This window comes from Panthera onca, chromosome A1, assembly GCF_046562875.1.
Source record: "Panthera onca isolate mPanOnc1 chromosome A1, mPanOnc1 haplotype 2, whole genome shotgun sequence".
NCBI classification, from domain to species: domain Eukaryota; kingdom Metazoa; phylum Chordata; class Mammalia; order Carnivora; family Felidae; genus Panthera; species Panthera onca.
This window is the reverse complement of record NC_138339.1, coordinates 138,625,449-138,650,435: the sequence shown is the minus strand read 5'-3', so window position 1 is coordinate 138,650,435 and position 24,987 is coordinate 138,625,449. Positions and strand designations below refer to the sequence as shown.

The 24,987-nt window shown below is 42.9% G+C and overlaps 1 protein-coding gene across 7 annotated transcripts in view; it reads left to right on the top strand.

Annotated features, from left to right (window-relative positions):
- Window positions 1-24,987, top strand: part of SNCAIP (synuclein alpha interacting protein) — a 160,722-nt gene that overhangs the window by 118,526 nt on the left and 17,209 nt on the right. For 5 of the 7 annotated variants that reach the window (XM_060636276.2, XM_060636277.2, XM_060636275.2 and 2 more), the window contains exons 6-8: window positions 6,534-6,647; window positions 17,672-17,797; window positions 22,637-22,806. In XM_060636276.2, the coding sequence (XP_060492259.2) occupies window positions 6,534-6,647; window positions 17,672-17,797; window positions 22,637-22,806 (410 nt within the window). Of the gene's footprint in view, window positions 1-2,792; window positions 2,862-3,721; window positions 4,143-6,533; window positions 6,648-17,671; window positions 17,798-22,636; window positions 22,807-24,987 lie in introns of those variants that run through there. The other 2 variants (XM_060636282.2, XM_060636281.3) reach the window with 2 other exon arrangements.

The following is a 24,987-nucleotide window of genomic DNA, read 5'->3' as shown; positions in this document are numbered from 1 at the left end:
CAAGAGTCAGACACTTAACTGACTGAACCACCCCGCTGCCCCTGACTGTTGTTTTAAGATTCCTAGTGAGCTAAGTCAGACACATGAGTGTAGGGTGGGGAGGGGGAAGCACAGTATACCTAGTAAACGGCAAATGAGCATATGACATTTAAGATAGTAATCATTTCAGTTACTAACTGCTTTGAGATTTGGAGACTACATTCCAATTTATTGTGCAATGAGGGTAAGCTTCGAGTCAGCTAATAAAGAGGAAGTAAAATGATCTATTGCAGTTCTCAGAACTTTTGTTACTGCTGGTGACTGCAATTCAGATTCTTAACCACACCTGGATTTATCTGAGACGGTTTCATTTTTTTCCTAATGTGAATATAATGAGCGAAACAAATGAGGAAAAGGTGTATTTTAAGGAATGATAGCTCTCAGGAGTATTTCAGATAATATAGCAGGCTTCTAATGGATCACATCTGAAGTTTAAATGTCTTCAGGACCCAAAGTTGTTTAGAGGGTCAGTGCCGAGTTTGAGTCTAGCTCTTGGTGGACCGCAGTACGCTATCTGTCAAAATCTATACAAATTAATGCTGATGGGGAAAGAGTTAAAACCTAGAAATTGTGAGTCAGGGAAACATGGTCTTTTATAGCACTGCAAGTGAGTGCCTCTGTAAAATATAACACATCGCTAGAAGGTTAGCTATTAAACTAAAATTACTTTTAAGATCTTTGGCAAATAAATGTAGAATTCAGTCATATTTATGAAGAGGCCAGAAGTGAAGTTCAGGGAAATATAATACAGCCTGTGCTTCTACATATGTGTTTTGCTAGTTATGTCTTCTAAAAGCTGAATGATCATAATTTTTAGAAATGGAATTACTTTTGAAATTTACTAGGGGAACTTGCTAGTTAAAGAAATCTGTTTGTGAATTCACCGAAGAACATGTTACATTTGAAAAACAAGTGGTTGCTGGCCTGCCCCTCACATATCTTTTAAGCAAATCTGAATTTTTGCATCGTTAATCTATTTACCATGTGGTAAAGTTTTACGTATTACAAGTTGCTTTCTGTTTTATTTAATTTTACTCAATGATAATGTACTATTGCAAAGATGCTATAGAAAATAATATTTTTTTTTTAAATAAGAAATCTATGACCTTGGTAGATATCGCTTTCCTTTAGCGAATGTTGCCGTGTCACATTAAGAGCGGAACTGAAGGCAGCCATCATGAAGAAAGAGAAATTAGATGCGAAGTCAGGGTGCATCATAGTTGAGTTTGACAATGTGTACCAAGTCCAGTAGGTACTATGTTAGATGAAGGCAATTCAGATTTGAATGAGACGTAGTCCCTTTTCTTAAGGAGCCGATAGCCAGATAGATACGGCAGGTAAGTTACCAGCAATTCAAGTGTGAGGTGGCGAATTCAGGATCTAGTCCTAGATCCGAGTCCTGCGGGAAGGCAGGGGTTGGGTCTGATCATCAATGGACATGGGTCAGTGATGAATAAATTATTGTTGCATGGCCAATAAATATTGACATTTGCCTTGCTGTTTTAGTGTTTATAAAATACAGGTCTTATTGGTTTTTCTAACTAATGTTAGATTATGGAGTATATCTTAGCTACATAGTTGGAAGAGAAAGGTTTTTTTTTCTTTGTTTATATCCCTTCATGCTTGTTTTCACAGATTAAGAGTCTTCAGAGTAGGACAGTACATAAGAAACTTGGTGGCATTTCAGCCACCTGGGTATAAACTCTTTCTATGGTTTCCATATTGTTAATCCATTCTTAATAAACTGCTTCAATCAACACACTGCTATCATATAATCGGCATGGAAACTTAAGCTGCAGGGCATTTTGGGACATCTGGCTGGCTCAGTTGGAAGAGTGTGCAACTCTTGATCTTGGAGTTGTGAGTTCAAGCCCCATGTTGGGTGTAGAGATTACTGAATAAGAAGAATAAGAGTAAGGGTAAGAGTAAGAATAAGAATAAAACTGTAGTGCATTTTGTTTTTTTGTTTTAATGAAGAACACATATCAAACCCATAAAACTTAAAAGCTCTCAGACTTTTCATATTTTTACTTCCAGGCAATGATATGAGAAAGGGAAATCTTCTATTTCTTCCTTTAATCTAGAATTTACAAAAGCAGTAAATACAGATATTTTGTGAGTGCCACCCCCTTTGGAAATTGGTCCTGACACAAATCCTGCCTCAGTCCATTCAGTGTAATTTGACCTTGGTGAAGTTGAGGGAGTTCTAAGAAGTCATCATTCTTTTGTTTTAGGACCTTGTTTTGAACACCAGTGACCAGCCGATGGTGTTTCAGCTCATTAAACATAGTTCTGAGAGCCCTGCTGTTATTAAAGAGAACAAACTCGGTACAAATGGCAAAAGTTGCTGAGATAATATGACTGGGCTGACAGGAAGCAAAGTCAGAGATAGGATATCACATAAAAAGATTACCTGAGGAAAGCGGCTTTGAAGGCTTAAGAACTCCTCTCCCCTACACTTAAACTCCTTAGATGGAACATAATAAATTCTTACCAGTTACATGCAGAATTTATTGAGGGTTTTCTGGGGAACCCAGCACTAAATACTGTGGCAGTTCAGCGCATTACTGAGTCCCCTTTGGGAACAGTTTGGCAAAAATAACTGGAAAGAAAGATTTCTATAAGGTGAGAGCAGTGTGTTTCTCAAATAGGGCCAACACGATACATTATTTTAGGAGCTAAACAGACATGGAATGAAATAACCTTAATTTCTTTTTCATTTCTCATTCAGTCCTTTCTGATCAAGCTCAAAGACAACATGTTGGTCTGGTGAAAAAATGACTTCAGAGACATAACCTACTGACACTCCTTTTTAACATCCAGTGAGTGACCCCAGTCTCAGAGACTTCAGGCAAACAGTCTCCTGCCAGAATGTAATAACATTTTGTTTGTTTGTTTTCTTGGTATTTCTATTTATGGCAAGTGATGCTGCGTTCAAAATCATAGTAGCAATATGTTTCCTTCCACCTTTGTGGCTGCATTTTGTCACTTAATACATTTATTTCAACATCACCTTGTGGAATAACTAGACCTAACAGACATCTAACAGAACATTCTAGACAACAACAGAAGAATACACATTCCCCCCCCAAGTACACATGGGACATTCTCCAGAATAGACCATATGCTGGGCCAGAGAACAGGTCTCTGTAAATTAGGAAGGATTGAAGTCATACAAAGTATGCCCTTTTAACCATAGTGAACTGAGGTTTAGGAGTCAGTAACAGAAGGAAATTTGGGGTATTCACAAGTGTCTGGAATGAATAGAATAATTATTATCATGTATCCAGAATAATCACTCCAGAATAATCACTTATCAAAGAAGAAATTACAAGAGATCCTGGAAAATATTTGGTGGTAAATGCAAATGCAATACATTATCATTTAAGGATGTAGTGAAAGCAATGCTGAGGATGAAATGTATAATTGTAAATGCCAGAATTAAAAGAAAGAAAAGGAGGGGCGCCTGGGTGGCTCAGTCGGTTAAGTGGCCGACTTCGGCTCAGGTCATGATCTCGCTGTCCGTGAGTTTGAGCCCCGCGTCGGGCTCTGTGCGGACAGTTCAGAGCCTGGAGCCTGTTTCAGATTCTGTGTCTCCCTCTCTCTGTGACCCTCCCCCGTTCATGCTTTGTCTCTCTCTGTCTCAAAAATAAATAAACGTTAAAAAAAAATTAAAAAAAAAAAAAGAAAAGGAAAATGATCTAAAGTAATAACTTAGGGGCGCCTGGGTGGCTCGTTGGTTAAGCACCCCACTCTTGATTTAGGCTCAGGTCGTGATCTTGGAGTCACGAGGTCAAGCTCCTTTTAGGCTCTGTGCTGGCCGTGGAGCCTGCTTCAGATCCTTGGTCTTCCTCTGTCGCCCCTCTCCCCTCTCAAAAAAATTGTTTATAAATAAATAAATAAATAAATAAAGCTAACAGCTTAATCTTCTATCTTAGGAAACTTAAAAAAAAGAAAAGAAAACTACATTTAAAGCAAGCAGAAGAAATTTGAAAATTGAAGCAGAAATAAATGCAACAGACAACAGGGGGAAAAAAAAAAAACCAACAGAGAAAGTCAACAAAACCAATTCTAGTTCCATGAAAGGGTTTTTTCAAAAATGAGTAAGCTTTTAGTTAGACTAAGACAAAAAGAGACAAGACTCAAATCGTTAAAGTCAGAAATGTTGCCGTATACTCCTGTGTTCTGCGTCCATGCTGCTTGCTCTGAACGGTCTTGCCTAGCAGATGCTCGCCACTATTCTCCTTCCTTTGTTCGTTCAGCAGGAATGGAACGCATGGTGTCAGTGGCTTGTTGGGTGTAGATTCATCCTGGTAGGGCACAGTTGGCTTGCTCAAAGCGTGCGGTTTGAAAAACATCTGTAATGAAGGATCCATACACAAAAGGATGATGGGTGGGGTATAGGGAGCCCAAGAAGAAAAGTGCAGTGTCCTGGACTAAGAGCAGAGCACTGTTACCGTCTGAGAGCCGGGGGTGCCAGCAAGACGGGGCTGAAGGAAGGAACTGGCTGATTTTTGACCTTTGACTGGTAGAGGGACTCAGCAGCCGGTGGCAACCCCATAGGGGTTGGGGAAGCCAGGAACAGAGGGGACCTCGAACTCACTCTCTTTTCGTGGTGTCCCACTACCACTCTCCATCAGCCAAATCCGGGGGCAAGGGAGGCGGCCCATACAGACCAACCTCCTCGGGCAGCAAGGAGGGCAGCAGAGGGAGGAGACAGATCAGTGGGGGCACCTGGAAGCTACTCGGCCCACACCTGGCCCTGCTAGGTTCCCCCAGGAGAAGAATGGTCTCGGGCTGCCAATAGTTGTGAGTTGACTACTTGAAGTTCCAATATGCAAATGGGTGTAGATGAATAATGAGGAGATTACCTCCTGCATCTTATGTTTAGAATACGCTTCCCACACTCCCTGACGCGGAGGCTCTTTTCTCCTGGTCTGAGGCCCCACCCTGGGCAAACCGGGAAGGCGGCTGAACGTCTTGCTGGTGTTATAGAGGATCTAAAAGAGCGTGCTGCTAGTAAGAGGTAATAAGTGTTGTGTGCCAAGGACTCTCACATGCTTTGTCTCATCTGCTGCTCCCAGTAACTGTATGAGGTCATTACTACTATCCCTGCCATTTCACAGAGGAGAAAACGGACTATCAGAGAGGGGAAGCAACTTGTTGGAGGTCTTGTAACTAAGTAGTGGATTCAGGATTTAAATCCATTCCAAAGTCTGGATCCTCCTGACTAGCTTATACATGTCACGGCTGCCTTCCTGGTTTGCACAGTTTGAGATCTCAGCACTGGAGGAAAAAGCCAGTGCGCTTTGGGGACAGAGTCCCCAAAGCCTCCAGTGCAGGTAGCATTGGAGCCAGTATAATAGGATTATTTTCTTTCTTTCTTTTGGAATCCTGCCATTTCAAATTCTCAAGGGTTAAAGCCTATTCTCAGAGTTAATGAATAAACGGATATTGGTATATTCATACAATGGAATACTTGGCAGCAGTAAAAAAGAACAAACTTTTCATACAAGCAGCAGCACGGTGGACTCTCAGAGGCATGAATGCTCATAATAAAATAAAAATCCTATCAGTGGTTGCCTGGGGCAAAGGTGAGGACCTGAGACCCTGGAGTGCTAGAGACTGGGGGAAAGGGGGCGCTGGAGATGTTCTATATCTTGATTAGAGCAGTAGTTACAAGAGAGTATGTATTTGTTGAAATTCTTCAAATCACATGCTTAAAACAGGGTAGGGTATGTTTTATAGTATTATAGTACTGAATACCTCAATAAAGTGATTTAAACCAACTGATTAAGTTTATGAAACTGCATTTACGTAAAAATTCCCCAACTGATTTTGAGTCAGAACCACAGATCAGAAGTATAATACATGATATGCTTATACTGCAAATAAATTAAGCCAAATACAAGAACCAAAATTCATGTGATTTTTTTCCCTCGGCAAAATTACTGTCTGTGAGGTTTTGTTTTGTTTTTGAGAGAGAGAGAAAGAGAGTGAATATAAGCAGGGGAGAAGCAGAGAAAGAGGTTGACAGAGAGAGAAGCCCAAGCAGGCTCTGTGCTGTGAACACAGAACCCGATGTGGGGCTCGAACCTGATGTGTGAGGTCATGTCCTGAGTCAAAATCAAGAGTTGGACACTTAGCCAAGTGAGCTATGCAGGTGCCCCATGTGGCTTTTTTTTTTTTTTTTTTTTTTTAGTTTATTTTATTTATTTTCGAGAGAGAGAGAGGCAGAGAGAGAGAGAACCTGTTTAAGCAAACAGGGAAGGGGCAAAGAGACAGAGACACAGAGTGAGGGAGAGAGAGAATCCCAAGCAGGCTCTGCCACCACCAGAGCCTGACACACGGCTGGATCCCACAAACTGTAACATCATGATCTGAGCCAAAATCAGGAGTCAGACATCCAACTGACTGAGCCACCCAGGTGCCCCTATGAGGTATTTTTCAAACCTGAATTACTTTGAATTTCTTTCTTCTTTTTGCCAATCTAGAACGGTCAGTTGGAGTGTGTACGTTGGATGGTGAGTGAAACCGAGGCCATTGCCGAACTGAGTTGTTCTAAGGATTTTCCAAGCCTCATTCATTATGCAGGTTGCTTTGGTCAGGTATGAGGAATTTTTAATAATCAGATTTATAAGCAGTCACTTCATTGTAATATTTTTAAATGAAAAACATGTTTTAAACAACCTAAATATTCCATAATAAGATATTGGATAAATAATGAAGCTACATACATATGATGGAATTTTATGGGAAAAAACATACATTATAAAATATTGAAACGTATGCTATAAAACCATTCCTGTAATTTGGTACCAACTTTGAATTCTAGAGAAAGAGGAAGAGACGTAAATAATAAGATTAGAAAACAAGCTGTGTCACAACATGTTCACAGCTGTTACCACTCAAGGCGGCATTACAAGTGGCTTTTATCTTCTTTTTTGTATTTTTCAGTATTTTCCAAATTTCCTACAACAAATGCATTTAACTGTCGTCAAAAGGGAAAATGATACATTTTCTCATACCCAACACTGAAAGGAAAATCTTCAGTAAGATATTAATCAAGGAAATCTCTAAGATGAGCAAACACACTAACTAGATCATTCGCAGTTACAACCAGTTTCTACCTTAGGAAATCCCAGTGTGAGTAGTTGATGTACACAGATCACAATCCAGGGTGTGGAGTACAAAAATCATCAGTAACTCCCTTTGAGAGGAGTAAGTATAAATTATATTTTCTAAAAAATTGGAACCACAGAGTGCCAACCTCAGCCTTAAAAAAATAAATAAAGTCGGCACTGTATTAAAATAGATTTAATCATATTTGTCTGTGGCAAAGAAAATTGCTTCTCATGCCTATAACCATATCCCCTTTTGCTTCATAAACCGTCCTGGTGGCAGTAAATTGTGGTATTGTCAACAAGAGATTAAGCTTTTCCGAGCATGACAATCTCAAGTTCAAAAAATACCCTTGGAGAATATGACTGCAGTCTTTCTTTAGTGCGAGTCCATGTTAGGTGATAGTTTATGTTGTACCATGGTAACTTCAGTGAATATAAATTACACACATATATGTGTGTATGAGTGTGTATGTATATATCACATATATATAAATACGACATATATATAACACGTATGTGACACACATATACAACATATATGTATATGTTAATATGTAACGTTCACTCTATGTGCCAGGCACCAAGCCTTTGGAGTTTGTGCACATTATCTCGCTTATTCTTTAAAATAACCCTGTTGGCCTATCTCAAGAAACAAGAAAAATCCCAAATACAAAATCTAACAGCACACCTAAAGGAAATAGAAGCAGAACAGCAAAGGCAGCCTAAACCCAGCAGAAGAAGAGAAATAATAAAGATCAGAGCAGAAATAAACAATATAGAATCTAAAAAAACTGTAGAGCAGATCAACGAAACCAAGAGTTGGTTTTTTGAAAAAATAAACAAAATTGACAAACCTCTAGCCAGGCTTCTCAAAAAGAAAAGGGAGATGACCCAAATAGATAAAATCATGAATGAAAATGGAATGATTACAACCAATCCCTCAGAGATACAAACAATTATCAGGGAATACTATGAAAAATTATATGCCAGCAAATTGGACAACCTGGAAGAAATGGACAAATTTCTAAACACCCACACTCTTCCAAAACTCAATCAGGAGGAAATAGAAAGCTTGAACAGACCCATAACCAGCGAAGAAATTGAATCGGTTATCAAAAATCTCCCAACAAATAAGAGTCCAGGACCAGATGGCTTCCCAGGGGAGTTCTACCAGACGTTTAAAGCAGAGATAATACCTATCCTTCTCAAGCTATTCCAAGAAATAGAAAGGGAAGGAAAACTTCCAGACTCATTCTATGAAGCCAGTATTACTTTGATTCCTAAACCAGACAGAGACCCAGTAAAAAAAGAGAACTACAGGCCAATATCCCTGATGAATATGGATGCAAAAATTCTTAATAAGATACTAGCAAATCGAATTCAACAGCATATAAAAAGAATTATTCACCATGATCAAGTGGGATTCATTCCTGGGATGCAGGGCTGGTTCAACATTCGCAAATCGATCAACGTGATACATCACATTAACAAAAAAAAAGAGAAGAACCATATGATCCTGTCAATCGATGCAGAAAAGGCCTTTGACAAAATCCAGCACCCTTTCTTAATAAAAACCCTTGAGAAAGTCGGGATAGAAGGAACATACTTAAAGATCATAAAGGCCATTTATGAAAAGCCCACAGCTAACATCATCCTCAACGGGGAAAAACTGAGAGCTTTTTCCCTGAGATCAGGAACACGACAGGGATGCCCACTGTCACCGCTGCTGTTTAATATAGTGCTGGAAGTTCTAGCATCAGCAATCAGACAACAAAAGGAAATCAAAGGCATCAAAATTGGCAAAGATGAAGTCAAGCTTTCGCTTTTTGCAGATGACATGATATTATACATGGAAAATCCGATAGACTCCACCAAAAGTCTGCTAGAACTGATACATGAATTCAGCAAAGTTGCAGGATACAAAATCAATGTGCAGAAATCAGTTGCATTCTTATACACTAACAATGAAGCAACAGAAAGACAAATGAAGAAACTGATCCCATTCACAATTGCACCAAGAAGCATAAAATACCTAGGAATAAATCTAACCAAAGATGTAAAAGATCTGTATGCTGAAAACTATAGAAAGCTTATGCAGGTAATTGAAGAAGATATAAAGAGATGGAAAGACATTCCCTGCTCATGGATTGGAAGAATAAATATTGTCAAAATGTCAATACTACCCAAAGCTATCTACACATTCAATGCAATCCCAATCAAAATTGCACCAGCATTCTTCTCAAAACTAGAACAAGCAATCCTAAAATTCATATGGAACCACAAAAGGCCCCGAATAGCCAAAGTAATTTTGAAGAAGAAGACCAAAGCAGGAGGCATCACAATCCCAGACTTTAGCCTCTACTACAAAGCTGTCATCATCAAGACAGCATGGTATTGGCATAAAAACAGACACATAGACCAATGGAATAGAATAGAAACCCCAGAACTAGACCCACAAACGTATGGCCAACTCATCTTTGACAAAGCAGGAAAGAACATCCAATGGAAAAAAGACAGTCTCTTTAACAAATGGTGCTGGGAGAACTGGACAGCAACATGCAGAAGGTTGAAACTAGACCACTTTCTCACACCATTCACAAAAATAAACTCAAAATGGATAAAGGACCTGAATGTGAGACAGGAAACCATCAAAACCTTAGAGGAGAAAGCAGGAAAAGACCTCTCTGACCTCAGCCGTAGCAATCTCTTACTCGGCACATCCCCAAAGGCAAGGGAATTAAAAGCAAAAGTGAATTACTGGGACCTTATGAAGATAAAAAGCTTCTGCACAGCAAAGGAAACAACCAACAAAACTAAAAGGCAACCAACGGAATGGGAAAAGATATTTGCAAATGACACATCGGACAAAGGGCTAGTATCCAAAATCTATAAAGAGCTCATCAAACTCCACACCCAAAAAACAAATAACCCAGTGAAGAAATGGGCAGAAAACATGAATAGACACTTCTCTAAAGAAGACATCCGGATGGCCAACAGGCACATGAAAAGATGTTCAACGTTGCTCCTTATCAGGGAAATACAAATCAAAACCACACTCAGATACCACCTCACGCCAGTCAGAGTGGCCAAAATGAAGAAATCAGGAGACTATAGATGCTGGAGAGGATGTGGAGAAACAGGAACCCTCTTGCACTGTTGGTGGGAATGCAAATTGGTGCAGCCGCTCTGGAAAGCAGTGTGGAGGTTCCTCAGAAAATTAAAAATAGACCTACCCTATGACCCAGCAATAGCACTGCTAGGAATTTATCCAAGGGATACAGGAGTACTGATGCATAGGGGCACTTGTACCCCAATGTTTATAGCAGCACTCTCAACAATAGCCAAATTATGGAAAGAGCCTAAATGTCCATCAACTGATGAATGGATAAAGAAATTGTGGTTTATATACACAATGGAATACTACGTGGCAATGAGAAAAAATGAAATATGGCCTTTTGTAGCAACATGGATGGAACTGGAGAGTGTGATGCTAAGTGAAATAAGCCATACAGAGAAAGACAGATACCATATGGTTTCACTCTTATGTGGATCCTGAGAAACATAACAGAAACCCATGGGGGAGGGGAAGGAAAAAAAAAAAAAAAAAGAGGTTAGAGTGGGAGAGAGCCAAAGCATTAGAGACTGTTAAAAACTGAGAACAAACTGAGGGTTGATGGGGGGTGGGAGGGAGGGCAGGGTGGGTGATGGGTATTGAGGAGGGCACTTTTTGGGATGAGCACTGGGTGTTGTATGGAAACCAATTTGACAGTAAATTTCATATATTAAAAAATAAAAAAATAAAATAAAAAAAAAAAATAATAACCCTGTTGGATCCTGTTGTCTGTACCCATTCTGGAGGTGAGAGTCAAGGAAGAAAGTTAAGTGGCTTACACTTGTCTTGTTCCAGTGCCTAGTAAGCAAAGAGTGCACCTCAGCTCAGGCCCTCTGATTTCAGGACCAGATTCTGTTTTGCATCTGCCTGTGTAGGCAATTCCTATAGCCTGTTCCCAGCAGCATTGACTTGAGGAAGACTTTCTTACAATTCCGTCTAACAACACATGGTGATACACAGGTCATCGAAGTCAGTACCTGGTACTAAATTTACGACATGAAGAAAAGAGCAGAAATAACACTGACAATTTGTCAAAGCTACTGTCTTTGAAAGAATTACTCCATTTTCTCAGTGTCCTGTCCTGGCGAGCCCCAGTCACAGTATTCCACAAACAACCATAACAGTTCCTAAGCAATTGCTGAGGATGCCCTTTTTTGGCTTGTACTGGCAAAGGGGAGAATCGAATTTTCGAATGACCAAAAGAATGTAATCACCGATGATCTTCCTAAATCATTTTCAGTATAAAACTGAATGTAATTTATTCCCAAACCGTCTGAATAATCGTTTCGTGCTCCTGATTTCATCGGCTTATCTAAAGCCTAGCAAGGAATTTTCCATCCCCGTAGAAAGGCTACCTGTGCTTTTGGTAGAGCTTGCCAAAGAAAAGGAGGAAGGGATTGCATTGCTGTTCTGAGACTCTAAGTAAATAATTGGGCCCCTGGCATTCTTTGTGTCGGGAAATGCTGCTTATGTGTGCCAGCTTCTCTGTTCGCCTCTCACAGTGGGTTTCTTGCAATTGTGAAGCCATCAGGACCAAAGAAGCGCATGTGTCCTTTCTGGGACTGGTTGGGTGATGCTGTGGCTTACTGGACTGGACTAGAGGAAAATACGGAAATAGGGGACCTCGCAGAAGAGCCACGTCAGACGTTTGCCTCACGCTAATATCAATCTTCAGGCTGTTATTTCAAGCTGAGAGGCCTTTTTAATGACCCAGAGCACGGCTCTGAGCAGGGCAGCCCAGCAGCGCCTTTCGGAGAGCACTCCTCCCCAAGTGGAAGGCATCGAGGCCCTTTAGAACCACGAGTCCTCCTCTGCCCAGCCATCCCGCATCCGCCGCAGGCACTTATGTAACAGGTAACCTGTGGAGATGCTGAACTTGGAACCGTTACAAGGCTAATATTTTCACAAGGAAGACTGTTATTGAACATTTTTCTAATGGATTCAGCACATGCAGGTTTTTCTGCATCAGGCAGGCACTTGAGTGTGCTCTGCTTTTGTTTCTTCAGTAAATACTGCTGGAAAGGATAGAACAGAGGAAAATTCCTCCCTTGGTTTATTTTAGTTGCCCTCTGCCCCTCATATAGATTCTCAAAGAAGGGGCTCTACGTGACTCCCAATTTGTGTCCTTTTTCTCGCAAAAATTACCTTAAAGACTCCGGTACTGCAGGGCAGCCGGCAGATTTTAGCGGTCTCCTGGAGTGATAGATCTTGGGGTGATAAGAATTGATTTTCCTCCTCCTGACACATGAAGTCTCAGAGGGTGCAATTATTCCATTGCCTGATCATACGGAGCAGCACTAGCCACAGGGAGCACGGAGGTGAAAACTGCGGGGAAACTCCCGGAAAAAGCAGGGATGTCCTCCAGTCGGCCTGCTTTGCTGTCCCTGGAGAGAGTTGTTGCCGGCCAAACAGTAGAGACAGAATTGTCTCAAGTCAAAGCTAACCTGTGTCACGGGCGCTGTTTTATTTCACCACGAAGGCTCTGAGGGTCTGGCCCACGCTCTCAGCAAAGCTGTAGTGCCCTCAGCAGTTTGGGGGCTTCAGCCCATTCTGCACCGGTCATTGGTTCAGTGGGTTCTGTGTTCCTTATGACCATTGTGTTTCTGAGTCTCCCCTGTCACTTTTGGTAAGGACATCCTGCTATGAAAACAACCTCCCTCATAGCACTCAGCATGTACAAGAGCACCTTTGTCTACACTGGGTGCATTCTGCATTTTATTTTTTGTGTTTATTTATTTATTTTGAGAGAGAGAGAGAGAGAGAGAGCAGGGGAGGGGCAGAGAGAGGGAGACAGAGAATCCCAAGCAGGCTCCACACCGTCAGCTCGCAGCCTGACACAGGGCTTGAACCCACGAACCATGAGATCATGACCTGAGCCGAAACCAAGAACAGGATGCTTAACCAACTGAGCTACCCAGGCACCCCGCATTTGGCGTTTGAAATGTTGGCCCTGACACAGATCAAAACAAAACAAAACAAAACAAAAAACAAAGGGATAGAATGATCAAGGATAAGTTTTGAAAAAAAGGAACAGAGCAGCAATTCCTACAGCAATAGGCATGCAGGCAAGAGGCTACGTGCGATTGTTTTTCCACGATCGACTTTAAAAAGCAAAATATTCTGTGGACTTGATTGTTTCACTGTCACCGGATAGAAATAAGAAAACAACACTCAAAGTACTGAGACTGCAGACAAAAGCAAAATAGAAAAATGTCTGATTAGCCGAAGCACCCACCCGCTCTCCAGGGACTGATCTTTGAAACAGCGTAAGCAACACAGAGCTCTATAAACCCACAGACTGATGGGCTGTTAATTGTGCTTTCTGTGACCCAAGCGTGCAAAATGAGTGTGTCCATTATGGATTCAGGGGCCATGGGTCAGTGAGTGGCTGAGGATACTCATACTGAGTAGACAGATAGCAGAGGCCTGGAGAACAGTGGCTCCGTGTCTGATCTTAAATCCTAGCCCTGCCATTTACTAGCTCAGGGGTCTTGGAAACGTTTATTATTATTTTTAAACAGAAAAGATCTCTCTGGACCTCAGTTTGTTCATCTCTAACATGGAGATAAAAGTGGTTTATTTGCCAGGGGGCAAAAAGCCACGTGAACACTGCCCGTTGCTGACACATAGTAGACATTAGATAAATGTTGCTTCTTACGATTATTGGGTATCTTCCAATTTCCTGTTTTATTGATCTCAATATTGTTCAATTGGCTTATTTCACCATAAGTAAAACATAAGGGAAACTTGACAACGAATGATTTAGGCCTTAACCTGTTTAACAAGTTCTCGGATACACTTTTTGTTCACATTTTACCGTCTCTGGATTCTACATTTATCTTACAATATATGACACCCTGAAATTGTGGCTGGCCATTTTTTTACATTTTAACATCTCAAAAAACAGACTGAATTCTACCTTTGATAGTATATTAGATTCGATGATCTCTGATTGCAGAAGAAGTTGCCTCCTTTGGAACTTACAGTCATAATGAAAACTGTAGACACTCTACTGATTGAGGACAACAAGAGACCTGTGGAACGCTTTGCAGTGACATTTTTTTTATTAGACTTTGTCCAGCAAATCTCATAAATTACATGTATTAATTGCCCCATGAAACGACTTGCATTGCCTTTAACAACACACAAAATGCCCCAATAAAACAGATTACCAAAAGAGCAGAAAATCCCCAGAAGAGGAAACCAGGACATGAAGGAAGTTTTCAGTCAATAGATAAAAATCGAACGTCTAGATGAGTGTGTGGGCGGCTGGGTAAAATGTTAAGTTGGAGAGGCAGTCTGTAAAATGGAAATAATACAGAAGGGCCTCTCGATCCTTACGACTTCACTGGATGTTCTCTGAAAGCAGTGAATTACGGCAAAATGAAAATCAGAAATGACATTTTTTAATTTTTTTTTTTTCTTCAACGTTTTTTATTTATTTTTGGGACAGAGAGAGACAGAGCATGAACGGGGGAGGGGCAGAGAGAGAGGGAGGCACAGAATCGGAAACAGGCTCCAGGCTCCGAGCCATCAGCCCAGAGCCTGACGCGGGGCTCGAACTCACGGACCGCGAGATCGTGACCTGGCTGAAGTCGGACGCTTAACCGACTGCGCCACCCAGGCGCCCCGGAAATGACATTTTTTAAACATCTCCCTGACACACACAGCACACAACACACATGCAGGTGTGCACAGAAAGAGAGCGCTAAATGTCTAAGAAGAGAGGTAGCCATCACTGCATATGTATATTTAATACACATGTATCTCATAAGGCCCTTCTCAGTTGGAGAAAATAGCTGTATTTTTTCTCCTTACTAGATATTGGTCGAGTAAGTCACTCTTTACGTTATAGTCCCATCGATTTCTGCTGGCATGTTCTCCCGAATCAGAGCAGAAAACGGCATTTTCTCTGAGACTGGATGCTGACCATGCTTTTACCCAAACCCGGGAATTCAAGACCTTTTGTTTTCATGAAGTTTATCAAAGAACAGGCTGATTCTGTAGCTTCTTATTAAAGTAAATTGCCCACTACCGAACACAAAACTGAAATTTGAGGTGCTGGGCAAAGACCTGCCTTGTTCTGAACAGTAGAATAATGGTTCTTCCTTTATATAAGTCTTGTGTCTTGAATTGGAATGTAATTATAAGGGAGAGTTATCCATGGCATCAGAAGAAAAGAAGGCAGGTTATCAAACAACATGGATTGAACCTGACTTGAAAGACCATCAGGAGCCAAGGCAGCTCTTGCCTTATACAGACCGTGGCCTGTCTGCCCAGATTTTCAAGCCCCTGCAAAGTCAAGGTGTCCAGATTCTTCTCCCTATTTTTATAGGGGAAAATGTCTAGTCGTATGAAATGCTATATCCCATTTTCTACAACCCTATCGTTAATAGAAGAATAGACTTCTCCACTATGCTATTAATTGAGTCTGAAAAATATGAAAATGTGCCTGACGAGAAGGTACGTATAGGATATTTCTGACTATCGTGCGTTCCCCTGAACTTTACTTGCTAAAGAAGTTTGCTGCTAGAGTATCAGAGAATATATACTTGTCTTCTTTGGCTTTCTGATTGGTAAAACAAGGGTGTTCGAATGGGATGACTCCTAAAATCTCTCCCACTCTGCCACTTTAACATCCCATGATGGAATATCATAGAGCAAACCAGGTCACCGCATACCTGAGAATGACCCACCAAGATGACAGGGCCGTCTTTTTCACCAGTCAAATCACGACAGCCTGCCCTCTTGATGTTTCCATGTCTTATCCATTGACTTCAAACCAGTTGGTTATGCTTGTTAACCTGAGATATGTCCACTCACCCAGGTCTTCCAAGATCACACGGCAGAATCATCTGGCTCCAAATAAAAGTAATACCTCTTCCTCATTAGGAAAAATAAAATTGTTCTACCTTGTGCCTTTGAAGCATCACCTGCTCTGATCCAAATATCAGCCCCAAACCCCCATCCACGTTTGCCTCGGAAAAAGAGGACAAGCACTTTAGTCTACCCTTATCCAGATTGTAGCTCCCAGCCTGGCCTCCAGGGCCTTCCTTCTCCACCTCATTCTCCAGGGATGTTCAGGGTTTGATGTTCTACAAGGTCTGTCTGCTTTTGCCGCTGACACCCTGCTTTCCCTGGGTGCCCTCTTGGTAGTTTATAGGCATTCATTACATTTTTCTCCTCTTGCTCTTTAGGGGTCTTACTCTCTGCTTGCTCACATGGAAAGAGTGTGGTGGGAATATTCATTCTGTCCCTGATGTCACCAATGCCTTCATAAACAGTGCCCTGCTTCCCCTGTGAAGGGCAAAGCCCTGAAGGGGTTGGCTGTTTTTATCCAACATTCCTTAAGCAGATTAGTTGGCATGTTCAGAAGGTGAAGGCAAATTTAATCCAGAAAAGTATAAAAGTTCATGACCAGTCCGAGCAAGTAACTGGAAAAAAAAAAAAAAAAAATCCTTTAGAAGGCTAAGGAGAGGTTCAAGGCTATTTCAAACACATGATCATCCTTTTAAATGTCAAATTCCACTCACTGAACTTCACGCTGTTGTTTTTACCACTCTCTTATTTTTTTTTTTAACATTGTATTTAATTCTTCTATTTTAAAACAGTGAAATCCCATCCCCCTGCTTTCTCCTGAGGCCAAAGATAACATGAAAATACCACAAAAGACCCAGTGGGTAAAATGCAAACGGATTTTGGCAACACACTGAGCACTCTGTGTCTTTGCTCTTGAAAGGTTGTGCTCAGACATTGGGTGAATAACGCAGAATAAGGGAAACCTTTACCTTTAAAACCCCACCAACATTTGGTCAGAAAAATCCAAAAGGTCCTGGTTTTATTTTGGTGAGGTTCTTCTGCTTAAGCAACTTAAGCTGTTGCCTCTCTCTGACAGCCTGTTGATTGCAAGAGGTCTGGGATTAGGAAGGCATGGTTGAAGCATTATCAACTTCAAAGGATAAGTTGCTTATCTCAGTGTCTGAGGTTTTATAATATTCTTGAACCCTAAAGACGGTGTAACAAAATAACACGAACATTGCCTTGGCATCAAAAGACTTCGATTTTGGCCCTCACTTTGGATCTGTCTAGGTGTGTGACTTTGAGGAGGTACTCAAATTTCTACAAATCAGTTTTCCATCTCTAGTGGATGTCAGTGCAACAAGAACGTTTCTGACATAACTTCCTGCTCTTAAGAGTCTCTGAGCGTGCCTCTTACGTTGACTCGAGTCAGAGAGAAGCACGGATTTTCAGTTCAGAATGAATGGGTATTTTCTGCTGATAGGGTCAACCTGGTGGTATGTAAGCTTCCCAAGTTAGAAGTTTTGCTTGCCTCTGTGTTTTACTTTAGACTTAGGACATGATATTCCATTAATTGCAACTGTCTGTGTGTTTATAGGAGAAAATTCTTCTTTGGCTTCTTCAGTTTATGCAAGAACAGGGCATCTCGCTGGATGAAGTGGACCCAGATGGCAACAGTGCCGTCCACGTAGCCTCACAGCATGGCTACCTCGGGTGCATACAGGTACGCAGGCTCTGCTGCTTTGAAGAGAGAAATGAGTTTATCAAGCAATGAAACAAAAAAAAGTGACGTTTTGTTTACTGGAAGAAATATGTGAGTGAAGTCAGCTTTTTCCATTATAGTCGATAATAAGGAATTAAGTAGATATAGTTGTATTTCCAGAAATCCACACAAATGTTGGCTTAAAGAGTCCTAGAAGTTTCTTCTTGAGTGTTGAAGGCTGTCGAAAGGGACTAGAGACAGAGGGCTGTGGTTTGCCCCCTTGCTCTGGGGCAGGGCTGAGCTTCTCAAATGCCATCAGAAAGGCCCAGAATTGATTACAGGGAGGCCTCCGGAGGGCCATTGCTCCCCTCAGCCCTCAAGCAGGCCAGGCAGGGTCTTGGTTGGCCAGCCACTCTACCCAACAGCCTCAGGAGGCCTCATCAATGTAGCCCTACATGCCTCACAAGTATTACCATGGTCTATGTGTGCAAAGGTGTACAAAGGCTGGGGAGCAGAGCCACGGGAGAGGTGAGGACGCTCTTCTCCCTGCCCCCCAGCCACCTGAGAGAGGATCCAGGAGGGCTGCTTAGAGCACCTAGAGTTCCCACAAGAAGAGGAGTCGGAATCTTCCCCTGAGCCGAACGCTCTGTTGCAGGAACCTGAGTCAAACCCAGTGCCGCCATTGTAATAACACATGGCTGAAAGCCCAGTGAGGGTCCTCAGAAGTTTGGGGCATGTATGCATGTAAAACCAGATAAACCCCTTTTCTTAAAAAATGCTAAGGCCCTGAGTGATAAAGCAAAGAGAGACAGTGACCAACGAGAAAGAGGAGTGACCCTGTGAGGGAAAGAGAGGCTTTGCATTGGAAACAAAGTTTGAATTTGGCCCGGAATTTGATGTATGAAGGCGTAATTACCAGAGTCAGACCATTCACCCCATTCGTATCGTGGACAATGACCCAGCATCTTTGGATGTGTTACCACATCTTCTTGAAATGTAAGAAAACTCCCTCCTGACTAACAGCATATGACTGAAGGCTGTGATTAAAGGAAAGTACCTTTAACCTCAATGAGTTCACAACATTCGGAATAAGCTCGGCGCGTAGAACAGCTCTAAGGAAGCAGCGGTCTTTTTTTTTTTTATTTATTTACCTTATTACACGTTGTTTCTTTTATTGCAACTCAATGTGCTGATTTAACAGGAACTTACTGATGTCCTACTGTGTGCAGGGTAGGTTGTCGCCAAAAGACAAAATCTGATGGGGTGCCTGGGTGGCTCGGTCTGTTAAGTGTCCGACTTGGGCTCAGGTCACGATCTCAGAGTTCATGAGTTAGAGTCCCACATTGGGCTCTCTGCTGTCAGCATGGGGCCCGCTGCAGATCTTCTGCCCCCGTCTCTCTCTGCCCCTGCCCCTTTCTCTCTCTAAATGAATAAATACATACATACATAAATACATAAATTAGAGAGAGAGAGAGAGAGAGAGAAAATCCGGGCATTGAGAACCAGTCGCTTATGAAGGTAGAAGGGACTCTACTCTGGAAATGACAGGAGAAGATCTGGAAAAGCTGACAGTGTGAAAGGCAAGAGGTTCATAAAAGCACAAGGCAGAGGTAACAGCACAACGCTCTCTGGAGCGTCCGCTCTTTGGAGAGCAACGTTGAAAGGAAGTATTCCGAGTGTCTGGAAGTTTCCCCACTAATGTTGGCAAAGTGTGCATCTTCTCATTTAAGGTGCCACACTGCAAAAGCAGTGATAAGAAAGGAGAGCAAAGAGAAAAATTTAAATTACTCCCAGGATCTCTGGAAGATGAAAGGACTGTAGCAGGACTTTTTTGTGGAGGAAAACAATAATTGAATAAAAACCAAAACCTTCAATTTTTCCATTTAACAAAACCCTCAAATATTTAATCATCTTGAACTTCTTTCATCAGCTAATAAGTGACCGACAGCCAAAGAAAACCAGCTGATATCACTAATTCTGTTTGGGATCTTGGTTATTTTTCTTTTATATGTGAACAGAGGCTGTCTGTGCTTTTAGGCCATTCATCTCTCCACTTAACACAAATGATGTTTTTGGCACTAGATACTGTGGCTGTGGAAACTTGGATAATCTTGGAAGCGGGTCTGTCCACTGGGTGTGAGATTTAAAAGGGGGGAAAAAAAGATACAGAGAGACTGAGGGTAGGCCGGGGTCGGGGGCGATCGCAAGGGCCCTTTTGAGGTGAGGTGGAGACTGAGTATGGAAAACTGCAGAGGCCAGAGGCTGGGGATCAAGGGAGTGGTAACAGCAGGTGTTTACAGGGATGCCCTGGGAGGGCTGCAGGAGCTCAGGGCCGAGGTGATCTGCCTGCTACTTCTGTCAGGCTGGCGGCAGTGGCTTCGGGGCAGATTGGCCTTTCGTGGTGAGTGACCAGGAGGCTCCGAACCGTAAACCAGGAGGCTCCAAAGTTCCTCATGACCCCTCGGTGTAAGCCATCTAGGAACTTGAAAACCACAGGTGTTTCGGGGTGCCTGGGTGGCTCAGTTGGTCACGTGTCCAATTTCGGCAAAGGTCATGATCTCATGGTTCGTGGGTTCGAGCCCCGCATGGGGCTCAGTGCTGACAGCTCGGAGCCTGGAGCCTGCTTCGGATTCTGTGTGTGTCTCTGTCTCTTCTCCCCCCCCCCCCCCCGACTTGTGCTCAGCCTCTCTCTCTCTCTCTCTCTCTCTCTGTCTCTCTCTGTCTCTCAAAAATAAATAAATGTTAAAATTTTTTTAAAAATCACAGGTGTTTCTTTTGGAAGCAATAGTACCTTTGACTCATATAAATCCAGAGATACATTTCTTCTTGATAGTGTCAAAGACTATGTCAGATTGTGGCAGTTGACTAATACTGATGGGACAGCTTTTCTAATGTCACCACAGTATAAATAGAAAAAAAGTTTGATTTTTTTTTAAGGTTTATTTATTTGTGGGGTGCCCGGGTGGCTCAGTCTGTTGAGTGACCGACTGGCTCAGGTCATGATCTCACGATTTGTGAGTTCAAACCCTGCATCGGGCTCTGTACTAACAGCTCAGAGCCTGGAGCCTGCTTCGGATTCTGTGTCTCCCTCTCCTCTTTGTGCTGTGTCTCTCTCTCTCTCAAAAATAAACAAATGTTAAAAAAATTTTTTTTTAAAGTTTATTTATTTGCGAGAAGGGGTGGGGGACAGACGGCGGGGGGAGAGAATCCCAAGCAGGATCTGCATTGTCAGCACAGAGCCCGATGCGACGCTGGGTCTCATGAACCTGTGACATCATGACCTGAGCCGAATTCAGGAGTCAGACACTCACCCGATGGAGCCACCCAGGCACCCTGATTTTTTTTTCTTTTTTTAATTACTGGTGTCAACCATGGTCCATCAAGTCTCTCTTCTTTACTAATGATGACCTTGGCCGGGTTCCATAACTTTCTGCTTGCTTGCGACGTAACATTACTCCAAACCAGTTTAAAATCTCAATCTTCTATACTCTGGTTTCTCTTCAGATCGCATAAATCTTTCGCCTTTTAAAATCTCAGTCTTCTGATTCAAAGTATTCTGCTTTCCAACCCAGATTAGACTCAGGGTTCAAGGGACTTGGCCAGGAGACAGAGGCATGATTGGCTTTGTACACCCCTGTCTCCTATCCCTATCCCCTATTCCTATTCTCCTCTCTCTTCTGGGCTCAGTGTTGGAGACAAGGAAGAGATAGGAGAGAAAAGTCAACTGACTCTTTGCTTAACGTCAGAGGTCATGGCACTCTCCCTGAAAGCTGTCACTGCTTCTTTGGCTCACTGTGGTTGGCCACTAATGTCCTCTGTGGCAGCCTTCAGATGCTGACCCTCTGCTGGGCTTGGTGGGTGAGGCCTCTCTGGAGCCTCCGCACTGATACCTGACAGGGGACATCTGGCCCTAGCATCACATCCTTGTCCCCCATACACTTCCCTCTGCCTGTGTAACACCTCCCTGCTCTTGCTGCTGGAGAACCCTCTCCTTCTCTAAGTGGCATGATAGCCAGCTCACCGCAAGCCCCTTCTGTAACGTCTGCTCAATTTATGGGTCATGTTCTTGCCCGACACGGGTGGGAGTATGGGTAGCTTCACAGCCCCTCCAGATCATTTTTCTCGAGTTCTTTTTCTTTCTGCTGAGGTCGGCTCATCCACAGATCACGCGTGCTTCCCAAGCAAATAGGAACAGGTAAACAAAATTCCACTCTGTCCTCTTTACACTCATCCCCAACTCCTTAAAGAAAAAAAAAATATTTATTTTTGAGAGCGAGAGAGACAGAGCATGAGTGGGGCAGGGGGCAGAGTGAGAGGGAGACACAGAATCCAAAGCAGGCTCCAGGCTCTGAGCTGTCAGCACAGAGCCCGATGCGGGGCTCGAACTCACAGACCGGACCACGAGATCATGACCTGAGCCGAAGTTGGGAGCTTAACCGACTGAGCCACCCAGGCACCCCTCACATCCCCAACTTTATGGGCCCACACACTAAAAGGGACAGAGCAGCTCACCACTGCCTCTCCCTGCTCAGGAGGCAGCCTCCTGGGGACAGCGTCAGGCCCGCCCCTTACAGTTCCTTGGAGGCTCGGTGGGATCCGAAGCAGTGACATTGGCTCTGCTGCACTTTTGTAGGCTCTGGGGAAAGTGTCTGATAGCAGCTCCTGCAACCTCGCCAGAACCTCTCTTTTGCTTGTCATGGCCCCCCCGCGCCCGCTACCCCAGCCCGCTCTGGGTTCCCGTAACTGGTTTGGGACTAACAGGAAAAGTTCCATTCGCCTTTCTGTTACAGTCCTGTGAAGAAACAAAAATGCTGCAGGGGGAGGTCTTGGAATGACACGTGCCTTTGCATTTTCTGACAGACATTGGTTGAATACGGAGCAAATGTCACCATGCACAACCACGCCGGGGAGAAGCCCTCCCAGAGCGCCGAGCGCCACGGGCACACCCTGTGCTCCCGGTACCTGGTGGTGGTGGAGACCTGCATGTCACTGGCCTCTCAGGTGGTGAAGCTGACCAAGCAGCTGAAGGAGTAAGTGACCCATTCTTGCCGTGACCACCGAGACTGGCTTGTCCTCACTTCGCTTAGGTTTGAGCCAGGTGCTTTGGTTGTACCAGTCTCATGCTGGTTGTACAGGGAATTCCTAGCCTTCTTCTCTCGGCTTTTCTTCTTCTGTCCCAGGTCTTCCCGGCCAGCACCCGTGCCACAGGTACCAGAGGCAAATTGACGTTTAAACAAACAGTGCAGAGCAAACTTCCTAAGCAGGGAACGTAAGGTGTGTGGGATGGCAGACGGGCTCTCTCTGTGTGCATATCTCGGGGGCCAACTTCTTAGTGGTCATAGAAAGAACACACAGGCAGCGTCCCCAGACTCCTGTCCTTTACGTGCTAGGAAATCATAAAGTGCCTGAGAGAGAAAAACAAAAAACAAAAAAAGCAAAAAACTAGAGATAGACCCATTTCCCAGCTTTGCAAAAGAAAAATGTGTATTTGAGGAATTACAGACAGATGATCTGGCAACCATCACCAGTAAATTTATTAGAAAAATTAAGCAGACGATTCGTGCCTCTTCAGAACGCAGAAGAGTGTTCGGTCAGCGTGATGTTAGTTAAAAGCTTCTTGGTATAGACGGAGTGAGTTCTGTTCTTGCCAAGATTATTGAACGGCTACCCACTGCTTACCTAGACGTCAGGAACCATTTGTGGGAGGTTGTCAGGATAAGCGTGAAGAGAGGGGGACAGTGGAGAAGCTGTCAGGTAGGTGTCTAGCAGGATGAAGATCAAGGTGCCGACAGCACTTTAGAGGATTAAAGTCAGACTTTGGGAAACACCAGCCGAATGACAGTTACCGTATTGGGGAGGGAATCACTAAAAATCGGAATCAGCATTCAGAGTCATGTTGACAGATTAGGAGGATGAACCCTAAAAATTAAATGTTAGAAGCAAAATACGAAGTGTTTTAAATTATTTTTAAAAACCTTCTTTTTCCCAGTTGAAAAGAGACGTATGGTGGATGGGAGGCCTTACCTGATTACAGGTGTAACCAGGCCACAGTCTGGCACGTCCCCGGACCCTCCAGCTCTTCTCTAAGCTTGGCAAAACCTTGGTCTCCCTACTTCCCCCGCTCTTGTCTCAGAGGCCAGGTCTCTCTGTACCCTCCTGCCCTCCATACTAGAATGCCCTCTTTAATGAAAACCCAGTTATGTTTTCACTGGAAACAGGACTTAAAAATTGAGGATGTTTGTTGGGATGAGCGCTGGGTATCGTATTATATGTAAGTGATGAATCCCTGGGTTCTATTCCTGAAGGCATTGTTACACAGTTTATTAATGAAGTTGATTGAAATAAGTAAATTTTAAAGCTTAAAAAAAAAATGTTTCTTTTATGTATTTTGAGAGAGGAAAAAAAGAGCATGAGCAGGGGAGGGGCAGAGAGAGAGGGAGAGAGGGAATCCCAGGCAGGCTCCCTGCCATCAGCGCAGAGCCTGACTCAGGATTTTGTTACAAACTGTGAGATGACCTGAGCTGAAATCAAGAGCCAGACGCTTAGCCAACTGAGCCACCCAGGTGCCACTAAATAAATAAATTTTAAAAAGAAATAAAATAAAAATTATAATGGGAAGAATAAAGCAAAATTAAACATTAAAGGGGTTCCCTCCAAGTATCCTCTGCCCAGTTACACAAATCTCCCCAGGGGGAGGGAGTGAAGTGAGCTTTAAGAACTTCTTGTAACTGAGGGGAAAATGCCCACAAACTCACAACTCAGTAAGTTACGTTTCCATAGCGAACATCCTTGTACACGTCTTTAGGTACATGTGTAGGTATTTCTAAAGCTAAGCTCCTAGAAAGGCAATTGCTAGAACACAGGGCATAAGTATTTAAAATGTGGATGGATGCTGCCTAATATCCTTCCAGAAATATTGTAGCAATATCCCTGCCCCCCAGTAGTGTATGGGGGGGGGGGGGCGCCACTCAGACGAGCTTTCAAATAATCCAGTAGAATTTTTTTTTCTAAAGATTCATCCTCGGAAAGACCAAAAAACATGGTCCTCAGTCTCTATACCGTGGAATTGTGAGCTTTTCATGAGCTATAATAGCTGTTTTATTGGTGAGCAGTTCAAGGTCAGGGTCTTGGCTGCCTTCCCTGTCGATGGGCCTAGGATAAAATACACATGTATGCTAACAGATAACAGCTCTTCTGCTGTTCCCCAAGCT